This window comes from Poecilia formosa, unplaced genomic scaffold (genome assembly GCF_000485575.1).
Source record: "Poecilia formosa unplaced genomic scaffold, Poecilia_formosa-5.1.2 Scaffold1, whole genome shotgun sequence".
Classification (NCBI taxonomy): domain Eukaryota; kingdom Metazoa; phylum Chordata; class Actinopteri; order Cyprinodontiformes; family Poeciliidae; genus Poecilia; species Poecilia formosa.
The window spans coordinates 3,674,673-3,694,774 of NW_006799940.1; the positions used below are offsets into that span (position 1 = coordinate 3,674,673).

Below are 20,102 nucleotides of genomic sequence, written 5' to 3' on the forward strand. Positions count from 1 at the left end.
AAAAGCCTGCTGATTATTTATACACGTCTGTAAGATGAAAACAGAAGGGTAAGTGTTTCCTTCTCTGTGTTATGTCTCAAATTTAAGGTTTAAATATTTTCTTTAAACATTTCTATACTACAGTGATACATACTTTCTCCTTTGATATAAGAGAAAATAATTATTTTTTTTATGTAGAATATTGTTTACTTGCTTAGTTATGAGAAATACCTATCCATCAAATGTACATGGCAAATTGTTTTGTGAGATTACTAATACTCTGGGGAGATTTAGTTTTGATTTGACCAATATCTCTTTTCTGACGGGAAGTAATATTTTTCTATATTTTGGAGTCCTGTCTTGGACATGACAGAGCATCTGCGGAGGGAGTTAAAGATTAGGGTAATGGCAAGGAGGTCTTCCAACCACAAAGACCTGGAGCTAAACATCAGATATCAGTCTTCAAAATACCTGTGGAAATATGCAAAAAGCTGCCCAGCAAATACAACAAGGGGTATGCTGCTGCTACAGTGGCAAAAATGATTTCACCATTGACTGTTGCATAGAGTATAAAAATTTTCTGTCATGCAAATTTGATAGAAATGGATGTATTTCAATTCTTCCTACTTTTGAATTGTTTAATTGTCTTTACAGAGATGCTTTTCTAATTTTTACCTATTTGTTGGATGAAAATTATTTAAAATCTGTGCATGGGTTTATTGTGACAGCCAGTCAATAGGGTAATAGCTATTGCTTATTATTTAATTATCATTTATTAATTTAGTACATTTCTGATTAGTAAAGTAACCTAAATTATCACCTGCTATAAATAGTGTTTGGCTAGGTAAAAGTAAATCTCCAGCTAAAGTGACCAGATGAAAAAAGTTATAAATAAAAATTATAAAATGTTTTATTTGAATTTTTTTTTTAAATCCAAATGAGTTTAAATAAAATAAGCAAATTGACACATATTACAAAATCATCAAAGTGACACAAAAAAAAAGATTTTTTTTTTGTGAAATGAAATAATTGGTTTGCTTGTCTTAAATAGAAAAGCACAAATATCTGTTGTGGTACAAATCAAGTGCTGCAGCAAAACTGATGTCTCCACCTTTTACAAAATGCAAATAAAGTTATTGGCACTCCAAGTAAAAATGATGTATGAAAAAAGCTTTAAATGGTTGTAATAAAAGATTTGTGTCCCCACAATGCAACTCTTCTCTGCAATTCTCCAACAGCAAGATTTATATGGTGTATTTAAGCCTAATTAACGCCACTGTGCATGGTGACAGAATAATCCCAGGTCCTCGTCTGCCGTTTTATTTATTGTTCTGCATATTTACATATTGAGTATCTGTTTACCTGATCTTCCTTACATCTACTTAATCTTCCTGGCAAGAATAAGAAGTTTTCTCGTCTTTCCCGCTTTGATCAGTGGCTAAATGAGACGGGCCTCTACGTCATTATAGAGTAGACAGGTTCATGGGATGATAATGAAGATTTAATGACATAGCAGAAAATAAAACTACAAGCCTACAAAGTCCAACAAAATCCAAAAGCGGGCTCAACACAGAACAGATGGGGCAACTTAAGAACAAGGCGAGAGCCAACACAAACAGAAACCTGGAATCGCTGAGTCTAATCAAGCATGGCAGCTTTATAGAGAAGATTTCTTCAGGGACCGAGGGAAAAACAGATTGAAGAGGAAGATGAACAGGCATGATCACAGTTCACATGAATGAACCAAAAACTGAACACCTAACGAGACGAGTAAAATGCAAGTTTCACAGATAATGTGATGAGTTTATCCCAACGAAAGAGGAAACATTTTTTTTTACTAATAAAAAGTTCCTCAACACTCTCATCAGTCAAGAAAAGCGTGAATTTAAAACTAAGCTTCAGTTACTTTTATTTTATTGACATTGTTAAAGGTGAAAGTAAAGCTGCACAATATATCGAGATTATATCGTCACTGCAACATCTGTGCGGCGGCCATAACACAAAGGACTGTTTAAAGACAAAGAAATGTAAAACAATATATTCCAAGTGTCATGAACTAACATTTTACATGCTAGCGTAATGTTTGGATAGAGTCTGAACATAAATAACATGACCCCAAATGCTAAAGTTTACAGTGTACAGGAAGCACAGATGAGAAAGAGAGGAAAGAAGAAAATGGTTAAATGTTCTAACTGAACTGCAATAATTACTAATCACCATTGGAAGATTTTCTAACATCATGCTGCTCTACATGGCACTGCTGAACAAATTTAGCTTAAATTAGGTGTGAGAAAATTATTTTGCAATTAAAATGTGATTTATTTGAAGTCTTTCCACACACCAACCAATAATGGAGGCTGGTGTAACCTATATTTTAATGAGATGAAATTACTGCGTGATTGAAACTGTGGTTTTATTGTACTTTCTGTTTGAATTGCAACGTAATTGATGTATATTTTCGCTAGCATGCAGTTGAATTTTTTTTTTTCTGGTAGCCTACTTTAAATATAAAAAGGGCAGTGAGTGAAGTATGATCATTCAGTTGCACAGTTATCCATGTCAGACATTTAGACTTGTAGTTGAAAAATAAGTAAAAAAGTCATTTTTTACTCAAATGATCACATTTGAATATCCTTAAAAAAAATAAAACTTTCATGACATGTTGCACTTGTTTAGTTTTGTGTTTGCAGTAAAAAAAAAAAAAAAAAGTTTGTAATAGGCTGCTCATTTGGGGAAAGAGACATATTTAAACATGAAAATGCTTTTATAAATAATCATTCCTGTCTGCATATCTAGCTCTGTTTTTCTAATAATACTCTTCTGACGAACCTGACTCGTTCTTTTTCCACTCTGTAAAAATACATTCATGAATCTAATCTTGATTAAGTTCATATCACCCTCCTCCTCCTAATCATCATGACGATTGAAGACATTATCAACAGTTCCTCCCAAAGGGGGAAGAAGCAAAAACTACCAAATAAACCTTTATCTTTTCATCTCAGTTTGCAGTTTTCTTTTGTAACTGTTTTCTTCCAACGGTCTGACGCAGCCTCCTCTGATGCATTACGACGCTGCAGGAGAAATCTCCCAACAGCCTATCCAACAACCTCACAGATAAGGCCTCAAAGCCCTTGAGACATCACAGCTTTTAGCCTCGTTAATCCCTCGAGCACTTTGGACAGAACCCCCCTTTCTTGTTTCAGAGAGACCATTTGTCCAGCACAGCTACTTTTTTTTCCCCTTCCAAAGTGTTAAATAATGATAAAATCTACAAGGCTGGTATGGTTTATAGGTTGCCCCTGTCCTGGGTTGCAGAGAGTGATGTTTTAATGGAGGTGGAAAGGCTGACGTTCAGTGGGAACCAGATGGACCTTCTCCTATCTTGCTCATAAACGTTTTTAAGACAGTTCACAAATCAGGATCTCTCAGTATTATAGTAAGCGTTCGGATTGTTATTGTTATTGTACATTTGCAAATACTAGTGTGATTTATTGCTTTTTGAGTATAATTCAAATCTCAACCCACTTAGACATTTAATACGCGAGTGTTTCACAGTTAATATTAGGGGCTGATGAAGTGCAGGGCTTTTTACAGCTTTCCCTGGAAACTGGCTATCATAACTCTGACAACTTCTCATCCAGCGTGAATTAAGAGTGAGGATTAAGATGAGTGCCATCTACTCTGGGGAAGGAGAATTTGTGGTCAGAACATCTTATCTGGGAAAGGAAAAAAACAAAAAAAACATGGTGGCAGCAGGTATACGGCGCTCTGTAGTGAGGCAGAAGGGGGAAGAGACGAAGAGTGAAATGCAAGATGTGAAGCTAGAACAAAAAAAAAAAAAGTGCAACCCTCCTGGGGTCGGCCTTCTTTCCGGAGGAGAGGAAAGCGGACCCTGTTGTTGATGGAGCCTGTGGTGGTTTGGGTTTTGGGGATGTTAACAGTGAAGACGATGTGAACTGTAGAGCAGAAAGATATGAGACGATCACGGCATGTCGACGTTCGGTAAACAGTTTTACAGTTTTAGCAGTAATTTATGCTGCAGCTCACTAAAAAAAACAGAACTAAAATGTGTCTTTTATGACTTTTTTCTTTATAAATTCTGATTTACAGAGTCAAGCAGAAATATAACCATCTGCTAAATATACTTGTAGTGTTCAAATTATAATTGTGGAGAATGTCACTCCATTCTGCTCTTATAAATGAACGCAGAGAGAGGATAACAAACTGATAGAGTCAGGCTATCTGCTCCGGTAGCCAGCCTGTAGTAACAAACAATTTTAGAGACACTCAAATGCGCAAAGCAGCAGAAAACCTGACAAGCAGGGAGCAGCAGAAGGTAGAGGATACTTCATACAGCCGTAAATACTTTGGTTGCTTCCTCTAGAGTTTCATTAAAATGATTTTAAACCACATAGTTAGTATTATTGAAAATTGTTGTGGCTGTGAAACTTTTTAAAACCTTGGCATGCCCTTATGTCTGCACCCAGTTCAGAGTTTAAACATTAGATGTGTCTTTATATAAGAAAAACAGTATTTAATAGCACTTATTCATATTTAATTTATTTAATAAATTAATTAATTAACATCTTAAGTCATCAACTAAATCTTTCACTTTGTAGCTCAGCTATTTTTATACTGCTACATTAAATGGATGGACAAAAATTAAATAGTTGTTTTTATGTTCATTTTGATGAGAATTAATTTTCCTCTGATTGTTGGAAAAATAATGATATATGGAAGACCTTAAGACTGGCAGTCTAGCTGTTAGTTTAGCTCTTTAAACTTTTTCCACTTCATGTTTTCACTCTAGAATACGCCTGAATGGTAAAGCTGAGTTGTTTGTGGGAAAACAATATTTATGTAGCCAAAAGATATTGCAATCAAAACATTGATCTGTCCTCATACAAATATATGACATTTTGGTTTATTATTAATAACCAGAGTGAACCTTCCATCTAAACAATGTGAAATTGTGTTATAAGTCCGAAAGGTGGAAAAAATTCCCCATGAAAATGGCTGCTGGTGTCTAATAGTGAGTGAATGATGCTCTGGGTTTATCACACCGGCACCAGAAAACAGATTTCAAAGTATTTTTCTGAGCCAAACGAAGATAAATGGCCATAAGAAAGCTGTTTATGGAGGTCCAGCTTTTGGCCGCGTCACTCTCGCTCAGATCATGTCTTCATGTACGTGTTGTTGTACAACATGTGGTTTTATTTTAGGTTCCACGCATACTTTTCATGTAAATGCTTTGGGGAATAAAAAGAGAATGCTTTGAAAGTTGAAGGAGGAAAGGATAGGAACCCCTTGGAAACCAACAAGCCAAATAATAAACATTTATTTCTAGGGCTATTAAAAGTGAGTTTACATTCTAAAACACTTGACAAAACCTCATTCAGGAGGTGGGAGCTTTTTCATTGATTTATTAAATTTTTGGCTGCAGGCTATCACTGGAATATGTTAGATTTTTTTTTTTTTTTTTGCAACTATGCAGGGAAGATGTTCTTTTTAAGGCTCTCTGTCAAGTAGTTAAACATTTTGTATACTTCACAAAGGCTTCAGCAAACTTCAGTTTCCATCAACAAACCTCTCAATGGCCCAGTGGTCTCACATAGACTTATGCAGTCATTTTTTTTTTTTTTACAAAAGCTCTAAAATATATGACTTAACATCGGCTTGACTCAACCTGTCATCTTACACAATCTTTTCTTCTGTGCTCAGCTGCAGCTGGCTTCTTTAGTAGAATTTTTTATGAGCTCTCACATTTTCACTCAAAATAAAGCCCTGCAGCAATTATCATTTCCAAACTCCATAATGTGTAGGAGCTTTATTTAAGATTTGTGTCCATCTTCTAAAATGCAAAGACTCCCACAGACCCTGATAGGTTTAATAGTCTTGTAATGCGAGGGAGGGTGTCATGATCTCATGTCATTAAGCATCCTTTAAACACGCACACACGCTGCGCATGTGCGGGCCTCCGCCTCTTGCTGCAATAAAAGCGGATTCCTTGTAATTCTGTCGCCATTGATGAGCATGACGAGGCGGATTGAGAAAGTGCATTTCACCACCACTGTCATCCTCCGTGCTACTGCTTCTCTTCTTGTTGGTCTGCGCATTATGAAGTCGCAGGAAGATTAAAGCCCCGCAACGAAAGCGCATTGCGGAGGAAGAACATTAGCAGCACCATAAACGGAGAAGCGGCGGATTGTATTTTTAAATGCGTGAAAAATAGTTTCCCCGAGTGTTAGCTGCTATCTGGAGCCAGTAAATGTATACAGGCTATAAATTGGATCCCTCCTTGGTGCAGGCTCCAAGTGCACAGAGTTCATCCCTAAAGTGTATTTATGCGCCAAAATTAATAATTGGATTAATAATAGGATTTTTTCCATGGTTATTTGTTTGGATTAAACAACCTCCCGAGCCCTTGTACATTAATAATAATATTAATAGTCATCTTTTGCCCTCTTCATCTCCTTTATTTACGATTTTAATGATTTATCTTCTTAACTGGAGTGCAAAGGGTATTTTTGGTATTATTAGAAAGTTTACCAAGCATTGGTATACTGTAATAAGTAAGCTAATAATAATAATAATAATAATAATAATAATAAAATAATAATAATAATAATAATAATAATAATAATAATAGATTTTCCCAGGTAAAAACATTTTATTTACATTTTTTCAGTGCAAATTATTTTTAACAAAATAGCACATCTATGTATCAAAACAAACAAATATGTAATAATACTGCAGTTGTCCAAAGATTTCATTTACAACATAAGTCGAGTGGTTCCTGCAATAACAATAAAATCCGCAACCGCATCATCATCGTTGTCATCATCATCATCATCATCATCATCATCATCATCTTCAACTCTGCAGCGCTATTCAAGACAGTAACCATAAGTTTAAATTATGTCCGGTTTTATTATTAAAGCGATGAAAAATAATTATAAGACAAAACAGCAAAACCTAATAAAATTCACACTTTCCCACCATGCTCCTCCTGCCTGCTGGGCTAAAATAGTGTGCAAGAATGAACCAGTCTCTGAGCTCCTGCTGCTGCTCGCTGGAAGTGAACTGACCTGTTTCCGGATGCAGACGCTAAACACTCCGCGGGTCTTTAATGTCACTGAGGCTCCTCAGACAAAAATAGGCTAACAGACGCTTCTTCATTGTTCGTGGCCTGATTTTCTTTCTTTCTTTCTTTCTTTTTCATATCAAGACCTGCGACGCCGTGGCCGTGTCCGTGGGCGTGGGGCTGGAGTCCGCGGTGGCCGCCTGCGCGCTCCCGCTCATGATCACGCTGGTCTTGTTGTTGTTGTTGTTGTTGTTGAGCTCAGAAATGTCCAAATGTCCGTCTCCGCTCTCTTCCTCCTCGGCTTCGTCCGATTCGCTGTCGCTCCGAGCCTCGCTCTCGCACTCGGACTCTGTCGGCTCCTTCGGCTCCAGTCCCCCCGCATCTGAGGCTCCTTTCTCCGGCTTCTCGTCCTTCTCCTTGTCCTTCTGAGCCTGGGCCTCCTTGGAGTGTCTCCACTTCATGCGCCTGTTCTGGAACCACACTTTTACCTGGGAACACACATTAAACACGCCTCGGTTTATTTTTTTTTCTTATGTTTTGTAACAATTTGGGGGAAAATACTGGAAGATCTGTTGTTTAAAAATAAAATAACAATTAACAGATTCCGCTGAGGTAAGTTTTCTTCCATCAAATGTATGTAGGCCGGGACAAACTTAGTCCAAAACATATCTTTTAAATTCGCCATTTTTTTAAATTAACATATTTGTACTCAGACAGAGCAACACAGTTTAAATGGAATATGAATATTGCAGTTAGATACAATTACCATATATTTTTTAAGCTGGGTGAAAATATATTTAAAAAAAAAATAAAACCATATTCCAAATTCATTGCAGAACCTTTACACATCTTTGTACTTCAGTAGCAGTTCAGAAACAACTGCATGAAATTAAAATGCCTCACAATAATAATGATCTTTATCTTTACACACTGTTAAATTAATTGTCTGATATTTCCATGTTAACTGATGAGCTGCAAACAAAAATCAGGCAGTGAGACACTGCTAAAGATACGATGGCCTTTTTCAACCATCACCTCACTGACGCCGTGCAGGCTGATGTCAAGTTAAAGGCCAAGGCTGCAGCTTCTAGACACTTGGACAAGTAAAATGTGCACATGAAGCGACCATGTCATTGCTTGCATTTAATGTGAATAATGAAGAAGTTATGTTTTTAACTCACTATTATTCAGCAGACGTTTTTGTATTTCGTAATTTGTTTCTTATTAAATTGCAAGAACTCTTTTTTTGTACAATGGAGGAGGGGAAAACACTGCAAAAATAAATATATATATATATATATATATATATATATATATATATGTAGCTGCTATTTTTTTTGTATTTCCTATTTGGTGGTTAAAAATTTGCCGGTTTGCCTGTCATGGCAACTTTGATAAATAACACAGTGGATGTGGAAACACAGTGGATGTGGATGCCCTATGGCGTTGGTAGCAGATTTGCTCTGCAAAAGAGGAAAATGAAACAGGAAAATGAAACATCCCTGTATAATTATTACGGCAACAATCCAGATCTGATTCAGGCAGTAAATTGGACACAATTTACTGTTTTGTTTTTCATTTTGATCTGAAGCTAGTGCTACAACAGCTTGTCTTTCCTCTTTAAATAAATGAAAATACACCAAAGCTCCTAAGCTCACTGCACTTCTGTTCCTGATAATTAGACACGCAGCAATCCAGCTTTTCTTGGCCGAAACCTATTTCCAATTTTGTTGGAAATCTAACCACATTATGATTCCCCCCACCCACGAGGTCTAAAACATAAAAGAGAAAAATGTGCCGATGGAGGCTGAATCAAAACTAAAGAGAAAATTGAGGAATATCATTAAACTCTCCATTTACATCCTAAAGCATTTATCAGATTTTTCTTAAATTAAAAAACTGCGTCGTTGTGAATGTTGTTCAGTGATGTGACTACAGAATGAAAATGGCGGACGTAATTAATTTCGCTTTAATATACACTGACAAAGTCGGACTTTATCCTGATCCTGGATTTGAGCTCTGGCTGATTTCATTAGCGCATGTTTACATGAATGATTCTCTCTGAGCAGTTTGTGAGTGATGGATTTGTGCCAAAAATGTGTTTCAATCACTTTTGTGCACTTTAACCTGAGTCTTACCTGAGCGTCTGTGAGCCCCAGCATGGCTGCCAGCTGTTTTCTGTCAGGCTTGGTGACATACTTCTGTATTTCAAATCTCTTCTCCAGGCCTTTCCTCTGCAGGTTCGAAAACACGGCCCTCGACCATGACCTTTTCCTCTTGTACGTCTGAGGCATTGTGTCTTTCGTGAGCACTGCGTAGGGACCTGGACAACAGACAACAAGGGAGGACATGGGGTTAAAGCACCACCAGAGGGGATTCAAGGTTGAAAACACACATGGAAATGCAGTGTTCTCTGTGATGCTCTACTCTATGGGTGGTGTCTACCTGGGAAGGTGTCCTGAAACTGATGCTGGCCTGCGTGTCTGCCGCTGCCGCTGCCTAGTGAGCCCATCATGGAGGACGCGTCGCTCATCCCGGGGTCTATGGAGGAGAAGTAGGGGCTGGCTGGAGGTTGAATAGGGATGTGGAGGCCTGACTGACGGTTGGAGCTAACGATGGAGGTGAGATCTGTTACAAAATGAGAGATGATGGGCTTCAGTCAGTTTGGACACAAGCAAAAGAGGGAGAAAATTTTAGAGTAGGCCCTAAAAAGTTTTGAAGTAGGTCTGTGTACAAATGTGGATTTTTTCTGATGATCATGACCTGTGTGACCTCTTGTTAAGGGGCTCCTGAGTCTGTGCTAACTTGCTCTCTTAAACGCAAAACACAGAGTTGCTTCTAGTTTGCTGCTTTCGTTTTCTAAACTGCCTATCCCTGTGCTTGATGAGTTCATAAGTAAATATTTCTTGGGGATAATCGCTTAAAATGTGGCTGTTAGGACTGGATGCTTCTCTGCAAATGTTTTATTACAATCAAGTTGCCGCTCACCTCTTAGAGAAGACTTTTCTTTGCATTTTGGATCAAAGTCCGTGGATAAAATCCTATCGATTCCGAATTTGAGGTCTTTACTTGAAGGCGGGGGCGCCTGCTGGGAGTTGAACGGCGTCCTAGAGACGGTGGTGAGCTGCAGTCCGTGTCTGTGGTACGGAGACGCCGGGCTGACTCTGGCTCCGAACACCGACGAAGGCTCCGGCGCGACGGGAGCAGGGCGCAGCGGAGAGCCGCCGGAGTGCGCCTGCTGAGCGCGATGCTGCTGCTGCTGCTGCTGCTGGTGATGGTGGTGATGGTGGTGTCCCATGTGCACCATGAGGGCGGACGATCCGGGGATGTTCTCCGCATCCCCTGCTTGCAAAATGTCTGCGATGCAAAACGACGGCTTCTTTATGGTATCCACAGCGAAGCCTCCGGCGCAGTATGCCGACCAGAGGCTGAAATTGGATGCGTAAAACGGGTTGAGCCCGGCGGTGTACATCCCGGAGCTTCTAACGACTCGTATTGTTTCTCGAATGATGTTATAAAAAGACAGACATGTAAAACGATAAGCACGGATAACGCTTTCAGGGGGACAGATGCGCGTCCTGGTTGTGCCAAAAACGCTCTCACTGGTCTGAAACTCTAACCCCGAAGTTCCACTCGGGGTTAGAGCGACCAATTAGCTGACGCTGATTGGTCGCTCTCTGAGCCAATAGGTGCGTCGCCTTTACTCATATCGTTTGTTGTTGCAAACTAAGACGATCTCTCTCTCTCTTTTTCCTCTCTGTCTCTTTCGAACACATGAGCAGGGAGCAATTTTGATCCCGAGATGATGGATTGATCACTTAAAGAGAGCCCACTCCTCACCCACATAACGCACTAAAGCAGTCATTACAGCCGAAGGTTCGCGTTAATTTGGATTCTTCGTGTAAACTGAGTTGAAGAAGGCACTTTGGGGTCAGTTTCATAACACAAAAATACCAAGAAACATAGCATGACATTCAGCCCAGAACACTATTTATACACTTCAAACTTTTTTAGATTTTGTCACTTTACAGCATCAAACTTTATTGGGAACTTATAAGCAATAGACCAACACAGAAGTTAGAAAAATGATGCTTTTGTTCTTTGTACAAATATAAATCTGAAAAGTGTGGTGTGCACTTTTGTTCAACTGTGTTTACTCTTACACCCCCAAATAAGTCACATTCAAATTGTTTTACAAACATCATACAGTCACCAATTGTGAGTCAAATAATAAATATTGCATTTTCTCAAATGCCATACTCAGAATCACCAATATGTCGATCAATGATCCAGTTACTACAAATCGAAGCCAACTCTAAAAAGCTGGGTTTTTAGCCTCCACGTCAGTGTTTCATCTGTTTGAAAAGCTGAATGCTGCTTCTCTAAGTTTGGTTCTGGTTCTGGGGGTGAGAAGGAGACCCAAACCAGACGACCTGAGTGGTCTGGAAGGTTCATACAATAACAAGTAAAGCCCAATGTAAGAGCTAAAACTGTCTTTTTGAGAGAAACATTTACCACAAACATAATAAAATACAAAAACAGAAGCAATTGTGACACACGGTGGTGGGAGCATTATTCTGTGGAAAGGGTTTTGTTTCTTTTTTAAATAGGGACATGGAAGCTGGTCAGGGCTAAAGATTAATTAAGCTAATTACAGAGCAAGCTTTAAAGAAAACAAACTGCTAAGGCTTCACAGGACTTGATCCTGGGCCTTTCAGCAGGACCACAACTCATCATGAGGTCAGACGTATGTTACACGTCAGAGAATTTTCATGTCTTAGAATGGTCCAATCAAAGTCCAGATCTGTGAATATTTGGCAGAGTATGGAAATTGCGCTGCAGATTTTCTCCTTCCAGTCTGACCGAGCTTAAGGTTTTTTTTTTTTTTTTTTATAAAGCAGAATGGGCAAAAATGTCCACCAACAGATGTGCAAAGCTGGAAGCTGAAAGTGTTGCAGGTGTTACTGCAGTGAAAGGTCGTCACTGACTCAGACGCTTATTTGTAAAACGAGGTGAAAGCAAATATCTCATTTTCCTTCCGCATCAGTTTTGTCGATGACATACAGAAATCACACTAAAATACATTGTTGCATGGTCTTAATTTAACGAAATGTGTGGGGGGAAAATGTTTAGGCGTTATAAATACTTCTGCAAGTCTCTATAAATAGGTCAGGTAATAAACGATCAACAGCGCATTCTCATGAAGCTACGCCCAGGAGAGTCTCTATTAGCTCCGTCTCATCCTGTTTTTGATGGGCTCTGATTCGTGTTAAATGAGCGGATACGCCTGTTAGATATGCCCCTAAAATAGAAGCCGTTTTAGTATTTTAGGACGCAGCAGAAATCCTTATTTCTTCCGGAGACGAAGAGGAGGGAAACTTTATAATGACTGTTAGAACTTCCCTTGTTCAATATTTGTGCAACTTTATCTCAACCTGCAAGTTGCACGGTGACGCAAATCCGTCCCCATGCTCATAATAAACAGAGGAAATCTATTCCCCTCCTACGCGCAAAACACAATTAACTTCAGAGGCGATACTTCATCCGCAAGGCCCCTCTCAAGATTCACGCCGCTTGGCTCCTGGCCAGCGAGGTTTTAGAATCGGGTGATTAAATGGCCTTTTCGGCTGCTTGATTCTCACTTTAAACGCGCAGGTTCACCTTCTCTCCGCGCGTTTTGCGCTCAGTCAAAACCGACCCTCCTTCCACTCTTTTACAGTCTGATATTCACTGTTTACTCCCCCCCCCCCCCCCCGCCACCCCCAACACCTCTTCCTCGTCCTCCTCCAGCTCCAAACTCCGATCGCATGTTCCTCTCGCATGTGTTGGAAACAATAGCTTCTGAAGGCCCTCCGCGCACTCATTTAGTCCCGATTCACGCGGGCGGAAGCGCCGATGACCCTGGCTGCCCGCTATCATGGTGTTTTCGAGTGACACTTTTCCGGGTTAAAATTAGAAAAATGACATTTAACGTTTGCCCTCCGTCCAGCAGTCAAAACAATCCAGGGAAGAGGATGTGGCGGTGCACAGCGCGCCTCGAGTTATTTCAGGTGCTGATGAGCTCTTTCAGTGGGAAGCACTTGAGAAAACAGACGTCGGATCAGCGTTTATACCCACGCAGCGAGGAGAGAAGAGAAGAGAAGGTTGCGGAGGTACATGACGCGCGTTCGCAGAAATGGTTTAGTGAGAAGATAATTAGATAAATGGGGGGAAGAAAATTAAGCAATGTAGTCTGTCAAGAGTGTCTTGCAAAAGATTTCGTTTCACTTGAAAGTTTCCTAATTTCATCACCTTGAAGCTACAAGGTTCACTGTGTTTTATATTGATTTAATGTTAAGTGCACTTAACATTTTTTTTTAATCTAACAAAAGAGGCAAACGTTTGTATGTTCTCTACCTGATCAGTACCTTCGTGGAAGGTGAGCCTCTCTCCCTTGTTTAATTTTTTTTTTTTTTTTTTGCCTGACAGGTTTTCTTCCAGGACTTTCCCGTGTTTAGCTCCATCATCTCCTTTGACATTGACAAGCTGCCATGTTCCTGCTGAGGAAAAGCTTCCTCATACCATGATGCTGCCACCATCATGTTTAACAGAATTGTTTGCTCAGGACAATGAGCCGTATTCCACAACACATTTAGATTTGGTCCAAAAAGTTACACTTTGGTCCCGTCCCATCTCAAGTTTGTTTTGTTATCCAGTGAAAAAATGAAAACATGACTTTCTTTTGCTTTGTTTTAGCATTGACTTTCCTCTTGCGCTTTTTGGATAAAAAGGCTGCTTTATTTATTGCGACACTAATAGTTCAGTCAACACATTCTCACACCTGAGCTCTGGATCTTTGTATCTCTTATTACAGGAAATGATCAATCACCTCCTGGCCTGTCTTGGTAGATTTGCAGATATTTATTTATTCTCAGATGATGGACTGAGCAGCTCTCTGAGATGTCCAAATCTTGAGACACTCCTTTGAAAACTAAGCTCACTTTAAACCTTTTTTAACAAACCTTTGAGACCTTCACAGATCAGCAGGATTTATAATGTGATTAAATTACATTCAAGCGGACTCGGTTTAGCTCTTCTGAAGGTTTTTGGTTGCTCTGGTTTTTATGGTGGGTATCAAATTTTCAGAGTTTTGGAAATAATTTATACTTTAACTTTTGTGCTCTACTTTAGGTTGGTTTGTCATTCAAAACTCAAATAAAATATATGGAGGTTCCTATTTACAAAATCCAAAATGTGACACAGTTCAGTACTTTTTAATGTCACTATAATATAAAAAAAAAAAAACATTCACATGCATGTGAGGCCTCACTTTTTCTTCTTTTCTCATATTGTGATGTCATTTCTGAAACCATAAAACTCTGAAAATTTTACATAATAAAAACGACACGCTTGATTTACGGACGATGCGTAAAAACGCTGAAATATTTCTGTTAGACTCGTCCTGGAAGGTGTTCATCATCATCATGTCTCTCCTCCAAGTCTAACCTCCGCAGAGCAGAATGACTGATGGGAAACGAGACACTCTCAGGACGAGCTGTGTTAGTTAACGCATTCATCCCCCCTTCACAAAGCTGCAGGTCTCCGTGACTCACACAGTTTTAAATCCAACAGGGAAATGTTTTATCGCTTTTTTCACATTAACTATATCTGGATCCTTACAGTGAATTGCTGGTAACTCGGAATAAACAGCAACAGTTTTTACACGTTTGACCTCGAGTCTGCACCTTCTATTTCTAAAATGTTAATTTCAAAATGTATTTAAAAATAAACTCTTATATATTTATATGTTATTTATTTCTTCCTGAAGTGGAAACAGATGCATTCTCTTCCATTAGATCATAATGTTGTGACCCTTCATGGAAAGTGGGGCTTGCAGCTCCCCGCAGACAATATAAATATTCTAGTTATACAGTAGGAACTACAGAGAAATGCTGTCTAATATAATTAACAATCAATTAAACGCTGCAGACGCCAATACTTTGTCCTTATGTTTCAATCTTTGAGGCAGACATGTGACTATTTGTGCTTGATTTTGTGTTTTAGCTCTGTTTTAGAAAAAGCAGAAGTTCTGACAATCATTTTCCATAAGAGGTCACGGCGTTTTGAAACGGAGCAACATCCTTGCCTAATTGACTTGACAGCCTTGCGTTCATACTCTGCCATGAAGCTAATCAGAGACTAAACAAACACCATGAAAACACAATGTTGAAGCTTTTATGAGTCACATGCTCATTGTAGATGAAAACAAAGGCGTGCAACTGTGCACTGCCCGAAGTTTAAAGCCTCTATTGTTGTTGCCTAATTGCTCCCTGCGTGTTTTTCAGGAAACCTTATCAGAAGGAGGAGGAGAAAAAAAAAAAAAAACTGAATGAGGACCTCGGACTGTTTACGACCCATGCAGCTGGGCAGAATGAAGCGATTCCCATTATTACACTGAGAATTATTGCTCCCCTCCTGTAAGACCCCCATCCAGTTCGGGCCAGGATTACTATTTCTGGCAATGTTTACCTCAGGAAGGAACTTTCGCAGATTTAATGGGACCTGGGCCATTGTACACAGACTTCTGTATGGCACGCTGCCATCATTTTCACAGAGAGAAGAGAGAAACGAAGAGAGGGCTACGTCTAAAGTCAATTCAAAACATGATTGTCCCGTTTATGTGACCCTGAGCACGTCACGTCTATGAGACCATGACCTCTCTCAGAGGTTCAGTGAAGACAGTTTTCACTTAAAACTGAAGCAAATTCAAAATGTCAAACAACAACTGCTTGTCTCTCTTATCTGGTTTATGTCTAATGATATCACATTAATGAAGACTTTGGACAACACAGGAAGGCCTTTCAGCAGTCATGTCGTTTTAAACATGTTGCGCATTATTAACACCTATTAAAGTCAAATAAATGTAAATTCTTTGTTTTTATTAGTTAAGGTTGATAGATTTAAGTTGCCTGACAGTGCAAATACTAAATATGTATAAACTAGTGAACAAGGTCTTCTTGTGGCACAGAAAATGTTCCAGCAATTTTTGTAAAAGCACTAATGAGTGTTTGAAGGCTGTGACTGAACAAGCAGCTCCCCCCAGTGTCTAAAATCTCATTTCTGCAAATGTGGACCTCATTTAATTTTTCACCTTAAACAGATCTGCTTAAATTTGACTTATCGTCTGTTTTTGTTTGAATATATATCCAATAAGGATGATGACTTTCTGTTTAATACTTTATACTAAAACCAACATTATCTTAACATTTATAAATATAAATTTAGCTGTTAGATTTGGAGAAAATGTGTATTTGTCGAACAAGTACAAATTATTTTTGTTTTATGGAATAAACTGAAAGGAATTATTAACATATTATGTTTCCTATATTTGTGCACTTGTAGGTCTCCTTTAAATGAATAAAGAGTTTAAATAAATGATATATGTTTTCACAGGCTCAAAATGCAGTTTTCAACCTTCAAATATTTAACTGGAATTATTTATTTAAAACGCTTTGTGGATCTTTATTGTTAGAAAATGTACCCGACATGTAAGTTAAAGCGTTTTTTTATTTAAAAAAAAAAAGAAAAAAAGAAAACGTTATTTCTTTACATTTTATAAGTTTTATGCTCTAACAAAATGTTTGCACTATTATTTTTACATGATTGTTGCCTGAACTAAACCTAATAATTTGAAAGCTCGGAGAAAAAGTCATTTTTAATCTCATACGATAAAGACTTAAAAAAAAAAATAAATAAATAAAAAAAACTGTTTCTCGGAATGTTATTATCAATAGCTAGGAACAGGTTTATTAGGTCACCAATAGCTTTTTACATTAATAAAAACAATAGAATAATGTCCAGTAAATAACGAAGGACATCCTGAAGAGCATTCAGAATGAGGGAGGACAGACCGCCCCCCATCACTCTCACCTCGGTCAAACTTAAAACCATCAAGTGGTCATTAGCTGGACATTGGAGTGGTAGACTAACCACACGCACCTCAGCCCACCTTCAGTTGTAAACAACTTGAGGATGGTTTGCTTTAATGGGAGCTTTTAAATATAATAGTGACTTGGAGACGTGGGGAGATCCGTGTGTTTACATTACAGATTAGTCGCTTCTTGCGGCTCTGCACTGCGAATGCGCCCCACGGTTAAGGCGCAGGAAGTGACGTTCCCATATTTATAAAAACTAATTGGCCAGAGTCATATTAAGCTTCCATTATAAGCGGATAATTTCTTTATAATAAGAGAAACAATTGCCAATTATATGTTAAAAAACATACAAATGAAATACATCTGGTGATTTTTTTTCAAATAGATGAATTTGAAACCCTCAAACGCCAGATCACAGAAAAATAGATAACATTTTTAAATATCTATCTATCTATCTATCTATCTATCTATCTATCTATCTATCTATCTATCTATCTATCTATCTATCTATCTATCTATCTATCTATCTATCTATCTATCCGTCTGTCTCAGGGGACAGTCCACATTATCCTATGGGACAAATTTGTCCCACCAATAGCTACTGGAAATGGTTTTCCCCGCTCTGTCCCTGGAGGCTCGTTTATGTTGTTTTGTCCATCTTTTGTATCTATTATTTTATTTATATGTGAGAGGCTGCGGGTCCAGATCCAGCTGCTGTCAACAGCAGAGCTCAGGACATTTTATGTTTTGGGCAAATGCAGGACAGTTTCCTCTTGCTACAGTGTTACCTCTTTTAAATTAAAATTTTCATGCACAAAACATGCCTCTATGTTAGTTTAACTGTACATCTAGATGTTAAAGTTTAGCGAGTATTTTAGATGTCATGGTTTTAAAGCATGATGTAAATGTATAATGCAATTTCCGTTTTTCATTTCTTGCGGACAGGAAGGTCCGAATCGAGGACGAGATTTTTCTTTTTTAGCGAAACACCGCCACCCAGCGGCTACAACAGTCGTTGCAGAGAGTTTACTGCGTGTAATTTATGTCATGTGGGGAATTCCATCTATTACGATATTTTTAAAGCAAAATAGTGTTTGTGTGCCGGTGTGGCACTAAAAATGTCCAAAGTTTTTAAGCTAATGATAATTTTGCTTCATATCAGTTTAATAAATACTTTTAGCAGATATAGACCAGAGTTGAGAGCTGCCTCACTTACATGTTCAGCTCTGTAGAAGAAAATATTTAAATGGAAATATTTCTTTAAAATATTTGTGAACAAGAAGACTTGTCTGAGTCAGTTTAATTCATCTGTGTGTTTTTATCCCTGATCCAATGGGAGAAACCCAATTTAAACTAAAGTGACTGTATCAGTCAGCTTCAGTTTGAGGAAAAAGTACAGAATTCACTGCACTTTGTTCTGAAATATTTTAATTTGGACATAAGGAAGTGCTGGCTAGCACTTTTTTTAAAGAATAAAAAAAATAGCTTTTAATAAATAACTGCCGTACATTCATTAGTGGGTAGAGCTTTGATCTGTGTAAACAGTTTCTCTCCACAGGTTCAATCACAAACTTTCAGTTTCATGTCATAAATTGTCCTGCTCCACCACATGCAAGAGGTTTTTGGGCTTGACTTAGTATTGAGTAATAAGTGGAGGTTTTTGAATTTCGTTGAACTCAGACAAACCTGCTTGAATTGATTAGTGCGGACAGCTGCAGGTGTTCCTCACAAATAGCTTGGTGGTGTGTTTACATACTGGTGCTTCTCTCTCTCTCTCTCTCACATGTTCAAAGATCAAACAAACATGTGGAAAATGTTCCAACATATGCAAATCTTTGTATCTTTTCAGTTATTTCAAGTCTCTGTGAACAGTACAATCAGCAGACAGCTCAATAATATGTGGAGAGTCAACTTTATGTCAGCATGCAGAGTACAGAAACAGGCTTAGCAGATGAAAACATGGTGTGTGGGATTTTGAGTTGGAGCTCCTTTGTAACACACCAAATTAAAACCAGTCAGTATGTGTGTGTGGTCAGTTAACATACGATGCTCCTCTTTCTTGCTCAGTTAAATTCAGCATGGTTTCACATACAGTTCTCTGGGGATCTCTGGTTTTGACCTTTGACCTCCACCAAAGCATGAAAACGATCTTTGGAGGCTGGTTGGCTTGAAAAAGTGACCTTAGAGCTGAGTGTTCTTTTTTCAATATTCAGTATTATAAAATTAACTTATAGTTTGCAAAATGTCCAAAAACCTGAAACTTTACCACATTGTACTCATATATGCAGTGTACATTAATGTCATGCAAAGAAGAAAACATCACAGCTGAATGTCTTTTTAAGATACATGTTTATTATTCAGCATATTCAAAAGTCTTACTTTACAGCTAAATTGATAATGCATTCAATTTAAAATGATCTAGAAACTGAAAGGCACTAAATCTTTACTAGTGAGATGTAAGTGTGGGATTTTTGTGCGTTTTATTCTATAAAATCTTCAACTTTAATGTGGACATTTGAGTAAATATATAAAAGTTCCCTTTTTTATTCTTCATTGTACAGTCAACAGGGCACTCTTGAAGCTCTGAAAAATAAAACATGTCAGTTTTCAATCATTTCCACATTGTTAATTTTAGGAATCGTCCCAACAGATTTTAAAAAATTGGCAATACATTTCTAAAGTACCTGTAGTGCTATTTAAAAGGAAACATAACTGCCTCTAAAGAAGCAGAAAACTTGGCACAACAAATGAAATTCTCACATCACACAGGACACACAAGAGAACACTCTCCCAAAAAAAAAATCAAAAAAAAAAAAAAAAAAAGCCGGGGGAATTTTTTTCCCCACTAATGTGCACTCTAGTATTTTTGCTCCAAATACCAAACTAGCTTCTCAAGCTTCTTTACTAAAAATAAGAGCAAAATAATTAGAAAAAACTACACAAAACATTTTTTTGGCTTCTTCAAGAATGCCTAAGAAACTAAAAGTTCCTCTTACACAGAAACACTCCCTTTAAAACATTATGTTCAAGCTTTTCAGCTTCTTCCATTTCTAGCCTGTAATTGTCTGACATTTTGGGACAAGAACAAATTCTTCACCTTGCAGAATAATTGACCCTTTCATGCA

At 38.1% G+C, this 20,102-nt stretch overlaps 1 protein-coding gene across 2 annotated transcripts; it reads right to left on the reverse strand.

Moving 5' to 3' along the window:
- Positions 1-7,160: 7,160 nt before the first annotated feature.
- hlx1 (H2.0-like homeo box 1 (Drosophila)) lies at positions 7,161-10,901 on the reverse strand. Of its 2 annotated transcripts, XM_007545710.2 has the most exons (4): positions 10,052-10,899; positions 9,509-9,691; positions 9,202-9,386; positions 7,161-7,551 (listed from the first exon to the last, which is right to left on the reverse strand). In XM_007545710.2, exons 1-4 carry the CDS (start codon positions 10,533-10,535, stop codon positions 7,198-7,200), a joined length of 1,206 nt encoding a protein of 401 aa, XP_007545772.1. In that variant the 5' UTR covers positions 10,536-10,899; the 3' UTR covers positions 7,161-7,197. The 2 variants fall into 2 exon arrangements, with proteins under 2 accessions (XP_007545772.1, XP_007545781.1); XM_007545719.2 differs by lacking the exon at positions 9,509-9,691 and having other exon boundaries at positions 10,052-10,901.
- Between the last annotated feature and the right edge of the window lie 9,201 nt (positions 10,902-20,102).